We start from the raw sequence: 14,825 nt of genomic DNA on the forward strand, positions 1-14,825 counted from the left end.
TGGAAAATTATCTTTTACCGTTGATTCTCATTATGTTTCCTTGCCTCACATGGACAATGTTATGGATTGTAAGCCTGATTGCTAAGACAGATACAGCTTCAGGAGGAGGTCATTGATTCAGCACAGCTGTTTTCACTTTTATGAGCTAAGGTGCTGGCACAGGTTTTGTGGGGTTTGTTTTTCTGTGAGGCTTAAAAAACAAAACACACACATTTAAAACATTTATAGAATAGCTGGTATGCTAAATAAACATCTGTTAAGAAGAGAAACTGAAGGTAGTCCCAAATGGGAAAGTATTTGAGTTGTCTGCTTTTCTATCCCTATGCTTGTAATGTAAAAATTCAGTTTGCATTTTGTGATTAAAGAATGTGTTGTTTACTTTGGAAGAATGGCCTACGCAATTATTGACTAGGTAAACTGTATCCAGCCACGATTTGTAGTATTGGAAAACTAGTTTGTCAGGGAGCACAATGTGCAGCAAATTTGAAACCACATAGAATAGTGAAGCTATTAGAGATTAATGTTTTTGATGATGTTCTATATTACACACGCAGTGTTCAAACTATTTTGTGACACCATTCCTGTATACTTGAAGAATTTGTGGTATCTCTCTAATTGTTGAAAATTTTGCTTAGTGCTCCCAGGGTAAATCAGGCACTTAGTTTCTGTGCTCACAGCATTAAAGCTGTCTTGGTCAGGGTGGCATCCTAAGTCTTCTCCCTATCAGATATTTTGCACGGTTATGGTAAGATACTTATTCAGCATTTGTTCTTGGGCTTACCTTTCATGCACTGACACAAATGGACTATGCTTGCCAAGGTGATTTCTAAGCCAAGTCTCTCTATCTACTCATTCATCCATTTCACCATTTCATGTCCTTGAATCTTCTTCTGCCTTTGCAGATGTCCAACAGGTCTTGTAAATACATGGTGACAGCAGGCGTAGGAGTCTGTGAGGTTCAACTCAAACCACAACAGTGTTTTTCTAACTTGACCCTCTCAGGTCTTAAAAAAGACCCCAAACAAATAAAACATACATGTTGGAAGAAATTGTGCTATCTTTCGTTTGTTTTTGTTTGTTTGTTTGTTTGTTTGTTTTATTTCTGGGATGAGTATTTAACCATAATGATTGTCCTAATGTCTGTCTCCTTTATGTTAGGCTGTGGTTTTCCTCCACAGGAAGGAAGAAGAGACCACACAGATTTCTCCCTCAGCCCCATGAAGGACTGTGACTAAAACTTCAACATTTGATTTTTAAAAGCAAATGACTACTCTCCCCTTGTCCACTAATCTAGTCATTTTATCAAAGAAGACAACGAAGTTGCTCAGGCATGACTTACCCTTGGTAAACCAATGCAGACTGTTCCCAGTCACCTTTTCCTCCCTCAAGTTCTCAGAAACACCTTCCAAGAGGACTTGCTCCATTATTTTCCCAGGGACCAAAGAGAGGCTGACCTTTTGTCCTTGAGGCATCATTTGAAGATGGTTGCAACATTTGCCTTTCTTCAGTTGTTGGGAACCTCCCTTCATCTCCATGACCTGTCAAAGAGGATAGAAAGTGGCCTTGCAAGGATGGTAGCTGGTTCTCTCAGCAGCCTTGGGTGCAGTCCATTGGGTCCCACGGACTCTTATGGGTCAAGTCATCTCAAGTAATTCCTGCCTTATTCTCATCTGCTCCTGCCAGGTCTCCTCCTTGAACTCATTCACTAAGCATGGGGGAGAGGGAGACCTAGTCAGTGAAGAATGAAGCAACGAAAGCATTGGGTACCTCAGCCTTATCTGCATGTGCTGTCACTGGCTCACTGGTCCCATTCAGGAAAGCACCTACATTTTTCTTATTCAGCATTTTACTGTTAATGGGGTGGCCAAAGTTCTTCATGTTGTCCTTGATGTCCTTTACAAGCATCAGATATAGGTGAGCTTTGGTTTCCCTAACATCATGCTTATGTGGCCAGGCAACATTTCTAAATTCCTCCTTTGTAGCCTATCCCTGCTTCAAACTCCTCCATGCTGCCTTTTTGCATTGTAGCTTCTCTGGTTAGCCAGTGTCCTGATACTTCTACTTGTTTTCTTGAGAATTAGGATGGGCTTTTCTTGTGCATGGAGGCTGCTGTCCTCAGAGGCCTGCAAGCTTCCCTGAGCTCCTTTGCACTTCAGAGCTGCCTCCCACGGGATCCCACCTACCACTTTCCCGAATAAACCGAAGTGTGCTCACCTGAAGTCCATGGTCCGTACTGCTACTTTCCTTCCTCACCCCCTTTAGGATCTTGAACCCCACTACCTCATAGTCACTACAGCCAAGGCTGCCATTGATTAGACAAACCTAAGCAGCTCTTCTTTACCAGTGAACAGCTGACCTAGCTGTGTGTCACTCGCATTGGCCCATTCAGTACTTGTGTCAGAAAGTTCTCCCTGACACCCTCCAGGAATCTTGTTGACTGCTTGTACCTGCTGTGTTGCCCCTCCAGCAGATGTCATGAACATTGAAGTCCTGTACAAGAAACGGGGTCTGTGATCCAGAGGCTTCCTTGATTTGCTTCAAGAAGAAGATTTCAACACCTCCCTCACCCTGATTGGGGTGCTCTGCAACACAATCCTGTCACTATGTCACCCCATGTCCCTGGCTTCGTGACTGGTGGCTTTGTGACTGCACAGGGATCTCTAGTTCCTCCTGTGTGTTTCCCAGGCTGCATTTGTGCACATGTACCCAAGGCAGGTGTCTGTTTGCCACATTTTATCATTCCTGAGGTCTCTTCTGTTCCTGTTGCCCTACAACTTTTGCTTTAATTACAATATATTTCCCTTTGTTCCCCAAGACAGGATCAGAGCACTGCCCCTCTCCTCCCCACATCTTGTCTGCCTTCCTCTCCTTGTTTCTTGCCCTGTGCCTTCTCAAGCACCCAGCATTATGGCTGCGGTCTGAAAAGCCAGTCACAGGGTGTGCCATGGTGCTACGGAACCAGTGGGCTGCTGGCATGAGTCACAGCCGTGGCCTGCCAACCTCTGTGCATGCTTACCAAAACAAATGAAATTGCGATGAGGAAGGGATATGCCTTCTCACATCTGCAAAGGGCTAAGGGTTTAGCACTCTGTGGAGTGGAAGCTTACCTGGAATTACTTGGAAAGTGCAGGATTAGATGGGACTAGATGCTTATAAAGTCCTCCGAAGTCCCAGGTGTTTGGTTTGTTGTGCCCAGGCTAGACTTGCTTCTGATTAGGATGAGCTGAAAAGGTATTGGTGATACTTCTGCTGTGTATAACTAAATTTTACATATACATCTGTTCTTAACTGTAAAATTTAGTAAGTTGTATAGCAGCAAGTGCAACAGTGCCTACATTTTACTGGAAGAGAAACAGAATTGTAATAAGTTAAATCCTGTTGACCACTGGGGAAGTGAAAATGAGACCTGGTTTTAGCTTCAGCAGAATTCAATGTCTAAAAATGCTTACACAATGCTAATATGCAAACTGCTTGACTGTGAAAAGAGTTGTTTTCAGACTAACTTTTCTGACCTCAGTAGATAAGGATCAGCGTTCAGGAGAGAAAGAGATAATTTATTTTAAAGTGTGCACTAACTGCTGCTTATGAGGTGTCTTTTCCATAGATTTTGTTTTCAGGCCAATAGGTGCATTCAGATTAAAGAACATAAGAGACTCCAGGTCTTTCAGTCTTGTGTTCCATTATTTTGATATTGTGATTTTTTTTTATTTTTTTTTTTTTTGATGTGTCAGTATTCAGCCCAGCCTGCTAATAGCCTTGTCTCAACCTTGTGGATAACTCTTGCAGATGCAACTTTCTTCCCAGACTGAACTGACCTGGATACACAACATGCACAACAGCACTGCCGAAACTCCGCATACGGCTGGAACTGGTAATGAGACTTTGTCCACACGGTCACCGAGCTCCGAGTTTTCACTGGGTGTGCTGGTGCTGCTGGCTTTCCTCATGGTGTTGCTAGCTCTGGTCACCATCCTTGGAAACATCCTGGTGATCCTTGCTTTCATCATGGACAGAAACCTCAGGCATCGGAGTAACTATTTCTTTCTCAATCTCGCTATTTCTGACTTTGCAGTGGGTAAGTCACAACTGTGGAGGCATGTACTATTTGTTTCCTAGGAATCTTAGGAGAAGCAAGGGGGTTTATTTTCTGGGTGGTTTTCTTCTAAGAGAACTCTTTCCCAGCTGTGTGTCTAGGGGAAGGGTAAGGAATGGTAGAAGCTGCGTGAAGTGTTTTAGCAACCTATAATGGCTCCAAATACGTTGTAATGAGAAACGCATCCTTTTTCATATAAATACTTTTAATGTTGCTTCAGGAAAAAGGAGCAACTATTGTATGTGAATACCAACTGAAGGAAAGAGGTTGTTTGCTACAGTTTATGGTTTAGCTTTGCTCCTGTAAGATTGTTCATCACACACTTCAGAACATCTTTATTGACAGTGTAACTGTTTTCTTATACAGTCATCTGTGGTACATACAGGTAAATCAATTACTTCTCTACCTAGTACTAATGGCTTCTGAGTGTATTCTACAATAAAACACTTCACTACTATGACTTTTTACTGGCTTCCACTTAATGTGGGCTATAGATCAATGGATTGTTTGATGCCAGCAGCAGCCTCCTGGCATCTCCCATCTGTTTTTCTTATCAGTCCCCTCTTCCCATAGTGTCATTGCTGAAGTCTAGGAGAGTTGGCCCCTGGAGGTGCCATGGATCAAGCCCTGGCGGGTGATGCTGGGCAAGGAGGTGGGGGGGATGAATGCCTTGTGCAACACTCCTTCAGGGTTCATGCCAGGGAAACAGCCCATGCAGCAGAGAAAGCCTCACAAAACCACGGTCCTGTGGCAGATGTTCTAGCAAACATCTTGACTTGAGGCTAGCAAGGAGGTATTTCCGCAGACAAGTTCTTTCCCTTCAGGACAGAGACCAGTATTCCCTGAATGACGGGGAGGGAAATAGCACTCATTTACCTACTCCACTTCTAGCAATACTGTACCCCTAACTGCTGTTCCTTTGTCAGTGCTGTGTAGTGAAGTGTATTAGTTTAGCCTTTAAGAATGTCCTTCATTCAAGCCATTTATAACCTGTGATGCTTAGTTCTGTGGCTCACCCCATGGGACAGAACCCCAAAAATGCACGTGCTAGAGCCTTTGCTTCTTGCTCCAGGCAGACAATTTGCTAGAGCTGCCATTTCCTTGCTCAGGTCTTCTGCAAAAGAGTGTCTCTCCTCGTATCTTACAGATTAGTCAAGAGATTTAACTATCTACCTTCTACATCAGTTCTTGTTTGTGGCTGGTGCCTCATGGAGTCTTAAATCAGCCAAGAGGAAATGATTAGTATCAGTATTATATTGGCCTATAGACCATGCAAATCATAGACTTTGTCTCTGCGATCCGTCAGAAAATGCTTTATTTTCTGAAGCTACTGCGGTATTTTTTTAATCCTTACAAGTCTCGACTCTTTCCAGGCATGGAAATTACTAATTAGTAAAAGTGAGAATAGTTTAAAATATAAATGCTTAAAAGCTGGTTCTTGCATCTGTATTTATACCTATAGCTAAAAGCAGTCATTACTTCTTGACATGGTGCCAAACATTGATCCCATTGAAGCTGATGAGAGCAGGAGCTGTCATCAGCAACTATGAAAAATGAGTATTTTGTACAAAAGTGATGCTGCCTGTATTTAAAGTATATGCTAAAACAAGCCATCAGTATTGAAAGCGATGTACGCATTTCCCTGTTGATAACAATCTGCCAGCTCACTGCCCAGAGGTTTATTGTCAGTGGGCCACATCAGCCTGGATATGGTCAGTAACTACTAAGATCTTGATGGACATATTAAGAAAAGAATAATCTGAAGAGTTTAAAATGGATCTTGAAGCTGCATATAGTTTTCTCCTTGTCTCTGGTAAATCAGCATTTTCAGGAATGTAGCTTCAGTTATTGCACCATACTTTTGAAAGAATATTAGTGGTAAACTGAAGAAGTTGCTGGCTTAAAAATAAACCACAAACAGAACTTTCTTATAAAAGTACTTCAGTGGAAGGCTTTTTGGACAAAAAACAAATGTAGCAACCAAAAAATAGTTCCAGAGTTAATCTCAGCTGGAGAACCAGCATGAGATTAAAAGACCCCTTAAAAATGGGAGAAGTTTTCATACCTCTGCTGAGTCTGCTCTATCTCTGCTAGAAGAGGTTTCCAGACACCACGCAGACTGTCCAATATATTGTCTTTAGCTTACAAATGCTAACCAATCTTACAATAATAACTGACGTTAGCAACATCTGTAGATGTGTTTTGGGGAAAACTCTAACACAGATAAAAGATGAGAGGATATACAATGATGAGGTTACATGTCAGAGCACAACCACAGTGCATATATGCTGCAGCACTGATTATATACCTTTTGAGACTCTAAGTTGGTTAGACTGCAATTTTCTTCTTCAGCAGATTCTTCTTTGCTGATGTGCCTTGAGCTTATTCCCAACAATCAGTATACATACTCTAAGATCTAATACATAGGAATTCACCATCAGATTTCACGAGAATGTAAGAATTTCTGTATATAAATTATATATTCACCTTAATAGATTTATCTTTTTTTTTTTTTTTTTTTTTTTAGCCAAATACCAGAATAGTGTGTGTCTCTGCTTCTAGGAGTACCATTTGCAATCTATATGAACTGCATGTTGTCTCTGTGATTGCTTCCCATAGGTGTGTTCTGCATGCCTCTCTACATCCCTTACAGCCTGACAGGGAAATGGTACTTGGGAAGAGGTGTCTGCAAGCTCTGGCTAGTTATGGACTATCTCCTGTGCACAGCTTCAGTATTTAATATTGTTCTTATCAGCTATGACCGCTTCCTGTCAGTTACTAAAGCTGTAAGTACCCTGTTTATAGCGTCTCTGATTTTGTTGCAAGACCATTGGAGGATTATATTCACCAACCTTTGCCATGTTGGTGAGTATAAGCCCAAATTTAATTGCAATAATAGCCCTCAAAAATGTGTTAGCATGTGGAGATTATTAGATATTTGCAGCTAGGTGTGGTGAATATTCTGCCTTGAGCATGCTCCAGCCCAGAGCTGGTCAAACAAGACTTTTCTCACAATGTCTGTTGCAGGTTGCTGTTGTGCTACTGCTCGAGGGAAAGCAGGCTGAGGGGTGAAAAGGGCAAGGCAGAAGGCTGGTAAAAAGGGGGCAAGGAAAGAAGAAATTCAAAGTAAACTGGATTTGGCTTTGGACATAAAATCGAGCATGGGAGGAAAAGGCAGTGAAGCTAGGGCAGTGAAGGATATTGGGGAGGTTTTCTAGACCTGAGACGTGGTGCCAAATCATCCTGGAGAAGACTGGGAGCAAGAGCAAAGAGGGCAGAGAGTGGGACAAGGTGCAGACTGCAGCAACTGCCTCTGGGCATGTGGCGATAGACTCCTCTTGGTGCCTGGAGGAGAACCCCAAACTTCAGATGCACTCCGTGCCTCTGCTTTCTGAAAGCATCCTACACACTTTATGTGTGCTTTATGTCTTGGTCCATGCTAAGGATGGAGATCAGCATTTCTCACTAGCCGTGCTGTTAGCTCAGGTGGCAGGGAAATGTTAGGGAGAGCTAAAGTTACCAGCTCTTTGGTGATGTATGAGAATGTCAACATAATGTCATATGATAGAATTTCAGGTTTATTTTTGTTAATTATGTTTAATTTAAGTTATTATAATTGCCTTTTTATTATATTTTATTATTTTATGTTATTTTATTTCATTTTAAGAAAAAAATCCCAGAAATCAAACACCAAAACATTTTGTATGTAAGAAACATTACACTGGAAAGCCAAAGACTCAGCATTTACAAAGTGCAAAATTCAGAGCACCTGCACAAATGTAATTAAGACCTATGGACATTTGTATGATAGACTTTAATGACATAAATTCAACCTTGTTTTTTTCAATTGGATGTCTAAGATTCCAGAATTACACATTCACCCTGTCATCCTGTGAAAGGGATGGAACAGGATGTGAGCTACAATATTTCAGTCTGTTCTGCAACTTAGAGTGGAAAATATGTACTGGACACAGAGTGGAGGGATAAGGAAGAAAGGGATGGCTTTGTGGTTTCATGAGCTAAAGCTGAAATCTATTGCCACATCTTCATGAATTGTGCAATAAACAATTTTCTCAAAGGTGGGTATTAAATATATGTGCCACATTTTCTATTGACCACTGTGAGGCATAGTCCTATTTGCTTGTAACATGCTGTAAAAAGCAGTGGAGTTGTCAGTGAATGGAAGCCATGCTCTGAACAACAATAAAATGCTTATTACTCTGGCAATTCAGACCACAGATGTCTCAAACAAGGCATACCAAATTACTAGGTACTGTTGGATGATCATGTGTCATCAACTGGAAAAGGACCCTAGCACAGTTACATTAACCTGTAGAAAGACACACCTATGTTATGTCAACATCAATCAATGAATTAAACATACTTGTGTGACGTTCATCTAGTCAGCACAGCTGCAGCTCCAAATTACCAAGCACTCTGCTAAGTTCTTCTCCTGCTACTTCTGTTGGTTCCAAAATGTGTCCTTACAGGTGCGACCTTCTTCTTTTTTTTCCCTCGCAGGTATCTTACAGAGCCCAGCAGGGAATAACGTCCAACCCTGTTGTCAAGATGGTGGCCATCTGGGTCTTTGCCTTCCTCCTCTACTGCCCAGCAATCCTCTTTTGGGAGCATGTGGCCGGACACAGTGTGGTAGCGGCGGATCAGTGCTACGCCGAGTTCTTTGACAACTGGTACTTCCTCCTGTGCGCGTCCACCCTGGAGTTCTTCGTGCCGCTGCTCTCGGTGGCCTACTTCAACATGCACATCTTCCACAACATCCAGAGGCGCCAGCGGCACGGCAGCACGCAGGACTGCGAGCCTCCAAGGAGCAGCAGCCTGTCCTGGAGATTTTGCTTCTTGCCAAGGCCAGGAGCATCTTCTCCTCCATCGGAAGCAGAGGACAGCGTTTCTTCCTCCCCAAGGCCAAAGAAAGAGTCTTTGATAACTGAGAAATTATCTCCATCTAGAGGCAATTCTGTAACCCCAGAAAATGACTTCTCTGTTTCTTTCTGCTCAAGGACTGGGTCAAAACTGCAGCAGGACAAGAAAATTGCTAAGTCACTTGCCATAATTGTATGTGCCTTTGCCATTTGCTGGGCCCCATACACTTTGCTAATGATTATTCGTGGGGCCTGCCAAGGAACCTGTGTCCATAACTCCCTGTATGAAATAACCTTTTGGCTTTTGTGGCTCAATTCCTCCCTGAATCCTTTTCTCTACCCTCTCTGTCATGTTAAATTTCGAATGGCTTTCATGAAAATATTATGTCCCAAAAAGTTTGCAACATTAAGATCAGGCTTTTTTTAGAAGGAAAAAGAAAAAAAAGGCTCAAGAGGAGCTGGATGAGGGATGTAATTAGCCACAGTTTGAAGTGAAAGTTAGTCTCTACCAGGAGATTAGTCTAGTTAGAAAGCCTAGATAAGCCTTCCATGAAATATGTCCTCCTTCAGACAAATATGCATGCCCAAAGTTTCTGTACTTTTTCCAGCTATTTTAATTGGTTGGTTAAAGGATATTGCCTCTATCTGGCTTTCCCTAGTAGTCTATCCACATTAACTTCATTCTGGTTGTTGAAAATACTATCTTCAATTGCAGTATAGCTTGTATTAGTGTTCATGGGTGGTATTAGTCAAAAGTACAATAAAGGTGGGTATTTGCCCTATGGTCAATAGTATTCTAAAGTTATTATCTTCTCTATTCTATTTCTTTTGAACAGTTTGTACTGCATCCAGAGCATTTTCTTCCTTATCATAAAACATCTAGTTATGACTTTTGTTGTCAGGCACATGGCAGGATTACTTCCTCTCACTAAGGATGTCCCGACATCAGGGGAATACAGCAACTACTTTTAAAAACTCAAGGTGTTCTCTGCAGAAGGGCATTAATCTGCATACTTGCTCAGATGCAGCAGCAGAGAATTTAGGTGTATACAGCATTTATGTGCATCTCCAGCTATTCTTCAAGAAACAAGCCTTCTACAGCTATAGTTTTGAGAGATCATAGAAAAGAGTAGTATTTGTTCTTACTTCCTGAGGGAGAAATATGCTGCTGCTGGCCCAGCGGAGGAAATGCACAGCGGTCTGAGTGGCTCAAATACTGCATAGCCCCCTCTGGATCATTTTGTGACTCCCAATGAAGCTCTAACCCATACTGTGAGAAACACTGGTCTTACAAGCCCTGCTCACTTCAAATATGACATAATGCACAGGGACCAACTCAACTCCACATCTGAAGAAATCCCCATTTGGTTCAGCGTGCCAGCAGGCAAGCAATTTGAATAATTGAGAAACAGACTATACGTGAATATTATATCTCATTTGTCCTCTTCTGTACTACTTCTATTTTGGTTACCAGCCCTTTGTTGGAGGTTATGATTAATGGGTATATTTCTTACACACTGTGTAAGGCTGTATTTGGTTTGCTGCACCAGCCACGAAAATGGCTGACCTTGATGACTACTTATAGTATGTGTGGTAACTTAGAGGAGACAGCATGGAGGGTAATCTTCTTTCAATACACAGTTTCCAAACTGTTAAGAGTTATTTAGTTGCACAACTCTGGAATTACTAGGTACTAGATTCCTTACTAAATAAACAGATGTAACTCTTTAAAATATAAATAGTTTCTTTTCACCATACTGTCAGTAAGTATAAGTCTAGGAAATAAATAGAAGTATAAATACTAAAGAAATGTGAGAGGTAGTGGATGTCCCTTTTACCTTCTGGTTTTATTTAGTGTATGTTCATATAGTATATTAGTATATTTTACTTAACACTCTTCTGAATGTTCTTCTGGAATAAACTACCACTTAATCACAGTTACTTCTTTTACTATACTATATGATAATTTAAACTCATCTACTTACACGAATTACACATGTATTCAGTAATGTAGGAAGTGTTGTCTCAGACATGAGCTGAGAATGGTAAGAGTTGATAGACACTACTTCAAAGACCTGTTTTTTAAATAGAGCTTTGCTGAAGATGTTAATCATGGACTACAACATATGAACTGAAAATAACATACTGCCAAGAATGCATGAAAGAAAACATAAATTAAAAAAAAAATAAAAAATAAAGGGAAGAATCTCAATTTGGTATTTTTTAAGTTTTTTAAATGCTAGGAAACACTGACGGGTAGTCAGCTTTTTGTGAACAAACTTGCCCAAGATTCAGGTGTGAAGTGCTGAGGAAGACAAGTCATTCTTAACACCTGCAGGTGAGAACATGAACCTGAGCTCAGTGTCAGGAGAATGATAGTGTGGGACACTGAAAGAGTTAATGTCTCAAACATTGTGGTAGGGCAAGTTCTGCATAAGGGCAAACCCTGCATAGTACCAAACCCCAGGTGAGAAGCCAGTGAGGAGGTCCTGTTGGAGGACGAGGATGTGCAGTTCCCTGTTCTGACAGACTGCACAGGGCAGCTCACCGTGTATGGCCAGAGGTCAAAGAATGGTTGTACCTGCAGGGAGAGAGAAGTTACTCCTCAAACCACCCCCAAGCCCACCGACCCATTTCCTGAAGGTTCTGGAAGCACAAACCACACATGATGGCTAATTAGCCTAATGAGTTCGAGTGCCCACCTCTAAGGAGGGGCAAGGAGACTGTAAAATGGCACAAATTGAAGCCTCACATGCGTGCACCCACTAGGATGGGACGCCTCAGCTGACTGCACCAATGCTGGACCCAGGACTGGTGAAATCTTTCTCTTTTTTCTCTCTGCCTCTCTCTTCCCCACCCTCCCCATAATCCCCACACCTCATCCTTTTAGACATAAACTGTTGACCAAGTCTGGGACTAGGAGTGGATCCAGCTGCCCCTGGCTTCCTCTCTGAGGAGGAGTCTAGAAAGCAAGGGGGTCTGCTCTGAACCTCGTGACTCAATGGGAGGCCTCTCCTTATTTTCTTGCCTGAACTGATGCCCAAGGATCCCAAGCAAGTCTTGTAGGATATGTTTGGTGATGTACAGTTAGCATGTGTTACATAGTTTTCTGATGTAGTTTCATGCCAATTCTTGTTGTGAGCAAATAAAAGTTGAGTTTTGTGAGTTAAAGGATCCCTGGTGTCATTTCACCTTAATCCTGACCTGGGAATCAATGAACCTGAGTTGTCATCCTGAGAAACTGGGATGTGGCAGATAGCCAGGGGCACAGCCCTTATTTGACTGTCTAATCATCACTAATAAGAAGCTGCAGTATGACAAATGCAGCAAGAAGATGTACATCTGTTGACATCGTTTCCAGGCAGACCAGCTGATTACCTAGCCCAGACTGGTCTTGTTCCACTGTCACACTCAGCTGTTGAGGTGAAAAGTTCTCTCCTTCTACAGACTCTGGCTCATTATAATTTCCTTTGATTTTTTTTTTTTTTATTTCTCTTGCATTTCTTTTTGGACTAACAGAAGCTAAAATGTAAACTTATGACACCTATGGTGTAACTGAGAGGTTTACAAAAGTATATTGGCTTTTCTACCTCCTCTCCAGCATTCTCTGAATACACTTCTTGGTTGTTCTTTAGACTAGATGTAGTATTTCTAGTTGATGCCTAAACAGCACCAGGCATTATAGAATCTCAGCCAATGAGTTAGGCTTGTAATTACCGCCCAAAGTCAACAGATATATCCAAAGCAGGTCAGAACACAAAACACAAGTGCCCACTACAACCACCTATTTTCTTTAAGCACAGTGTGTACCAGTCTTTTACTCTGAAAAGCTTTTGCCATCTTTTAAAGTGCAAGTTGTAAAGTCAGTAATGTTGAACATATGCAAACAAATCCTTTTGTGTCAGCTTTAAGAACAAATGGTTCCTTAATGCTTTATAAGACATGCTTTTGATAGTGTTAGCAGTAGGGAGTTAAACATCTCATTCTGGTTAGCTTATCAAAAGGCTATCTGTGAAATGAAGCTATTGCCACATGTAGATAAGGACACATACTCTTGTATCTGTGACAAGTTATATTTTTTTTGTGTTCTTCCTCTTCCTTGCTCCCACCTTTTGCTTGCTTCTCATACCAGCCTGGTCTCTGCCACAACTGGTTGGTATAGGCCAGAACAACAGCCGAATGCTGGTATCAAGAGGGACTTATGTTTAAGTAGCCTGAGGCCTTGTGAAGTCTGCGACAGTGCCCTGTGCAAGGCCTAGGAAAAGCAACTTAGTTGATGCAAGATACTGAGCGCAAGCCTAGCTCCTGTGAGGGGCAGTGAAACATGTAACACTGCCTCCATTTGGGCTTGCTTGATGTGTTAGAAGTTGCCAGAGTAATCACTCTAACTGGACAGTGCTTCTTGATGCAAACCTGGTTTTAGGGGCATGGGCAGACATTTCAGTAATACCTCTGGCTTATTTCTGGCACCCTTTGCAACTGTACTGGGAAGTAAGTTGGGAATCTGGTCGCTCGTCTCACTTTTTGTGAGTTATTGTTAGTAGGGTAGAAGAGTAAGAAAGAAGCTGATAGGCAAGAAAAATTGAGTGATTTAGGGGAGGGGCTAGATTAGTCTCTTCGTTCTTCTGATGTAGAAGTTACTTCCAGCAGAGAAAGACACAGGATCTCCATACATTTTACTCATTCTTCAGCCAGGCAGCAGAAATATTGGGAACTGTCAGAGGGAGGGTTTAGTCCAAGAAGGTTCTTGTGAACTGTAGGTCCCCATGGAAGTTGCACAAGTAAGCTGCATTACTGACCTAAGTGCCGATGACATGAAATTCTCCCTACACCTGCTCTGAACTCATGGTCAGTGCAGGCCCTGCAAGCCATGGCCTGGGGTCTGTGCTGATGAAAGGCATCAGTAAGGGTGCTGGTTAGAGGGAAAAGTGATACTGCTGTCAGGTGCAGAATTCACTCCTCCCTTGTACTGATAGAACGATATAGGACTTTTCACGTACACATCATTTGGTAAGTGAGAGTGACCAAACAACTTCCCGTTTTATACATTAAAAAAACCAAAAACCAACCTGCTTCAGAACACCAGAGTAAAACTTTCCTTTGAAGTACAGAATTTAGTTGAAAATTGCTATGAAAATGTGTGAAGAAAAAGCTTTTATAAAAAAATTGTGTATCTAAGTGCAAAAGCTAGAGTTGAATAAAAGACAGTGTCACACTTTTCAGGAGAAATCTGCCTGGATTCTGGAGACATGGCTTTTTAGTTCCATTACTGAACAACAGCATAGTCCTTCGTTAAAAATCTTCTGTGGGCTCTAACCAAAAGAACTGATAAAGGACCACTTGCTGAGCAAATCTTAATCAAGAGCAGTTGAATCTTACTGCTATTTGTGTGAGGGCCTTGTGGACACCCAACAGGCCTTAACTGCCATGACCAAGCTCACCTGGACCCCCACCACCCCTGACATCAACCTTGGGCCCTTGGGAGCACTGTTAGACTGGGGTGGTCCTGGCCTGAGCTATATGAGCACCCGCAGGCTGCTCTCAGCAATGACTTTTGCATTTTTTTGAGGTTTTGTCTGGACTTCTGAGATTGGCCTCAGACCCAGCTTGTCACCTCATGTTTGTGTCATATTTTCCCCCAGCCATACCTGAGGAACTGAAGTCATCCACAGTGGCATAATCTGTGATATGACTTGTCTCTCAGAAAGAAATCACACAAATGGAGCAAATCCAGTCTGACGAGGGTCTCCCCAGGAGGTTCTCAGCTCTGCCTGCCAAGGATCTCTTGTCCTTCTTCCCCCCAAAACAATTCCAGATCCCACCCTTTCCTTGTATTTTTTTAAACAGTGCTG

General features: G+C 42.1%; 1 protein-coding gene across 1 annotated transcript; it reads left to right on the forward strand.

The window, feature by feature from the left end:
* Window positions 1–3,550: 3,550 nt before the first annotated feature.
* Window positions 3,551–11,462, forward strand: LOC126050119 (histamine H3 receptor-like). Its single transcript, XM_049827595.1, has 3 exons — window positions 3,551–4,075; window positions 6,713–6,879; window positions 8,615–11,462. Exons 1-3 carry the CDS (start codon window positions 3,787–3,789, stop codon window positions 9,398–9,400), a joined length of 1,242 nt encoding a protein of 413 aa, XP_049683552.1. The 5' UTR covers window positions 3,551–3,786; the 3' UTR covers window positions 9,401–11,462.
* The last annotated feature ends 3,363 nt before the right edge of the window (window positions 11,463–14,825 follow it).

Source organism: Accipiter gentilis, chromosome 2 (assembly GCF_929443795.1).
Source record: "Accipiter gentilis chromosome 2, bAccGen1.1, whole genome shotgun sequence".
In the NCBI taxonomy this organism is placed as follows: Eukaryota; Metazoa; Chordata; class Aves; order Accipitriformes; family Accipitridae; genus Astur; species Astur gentilis.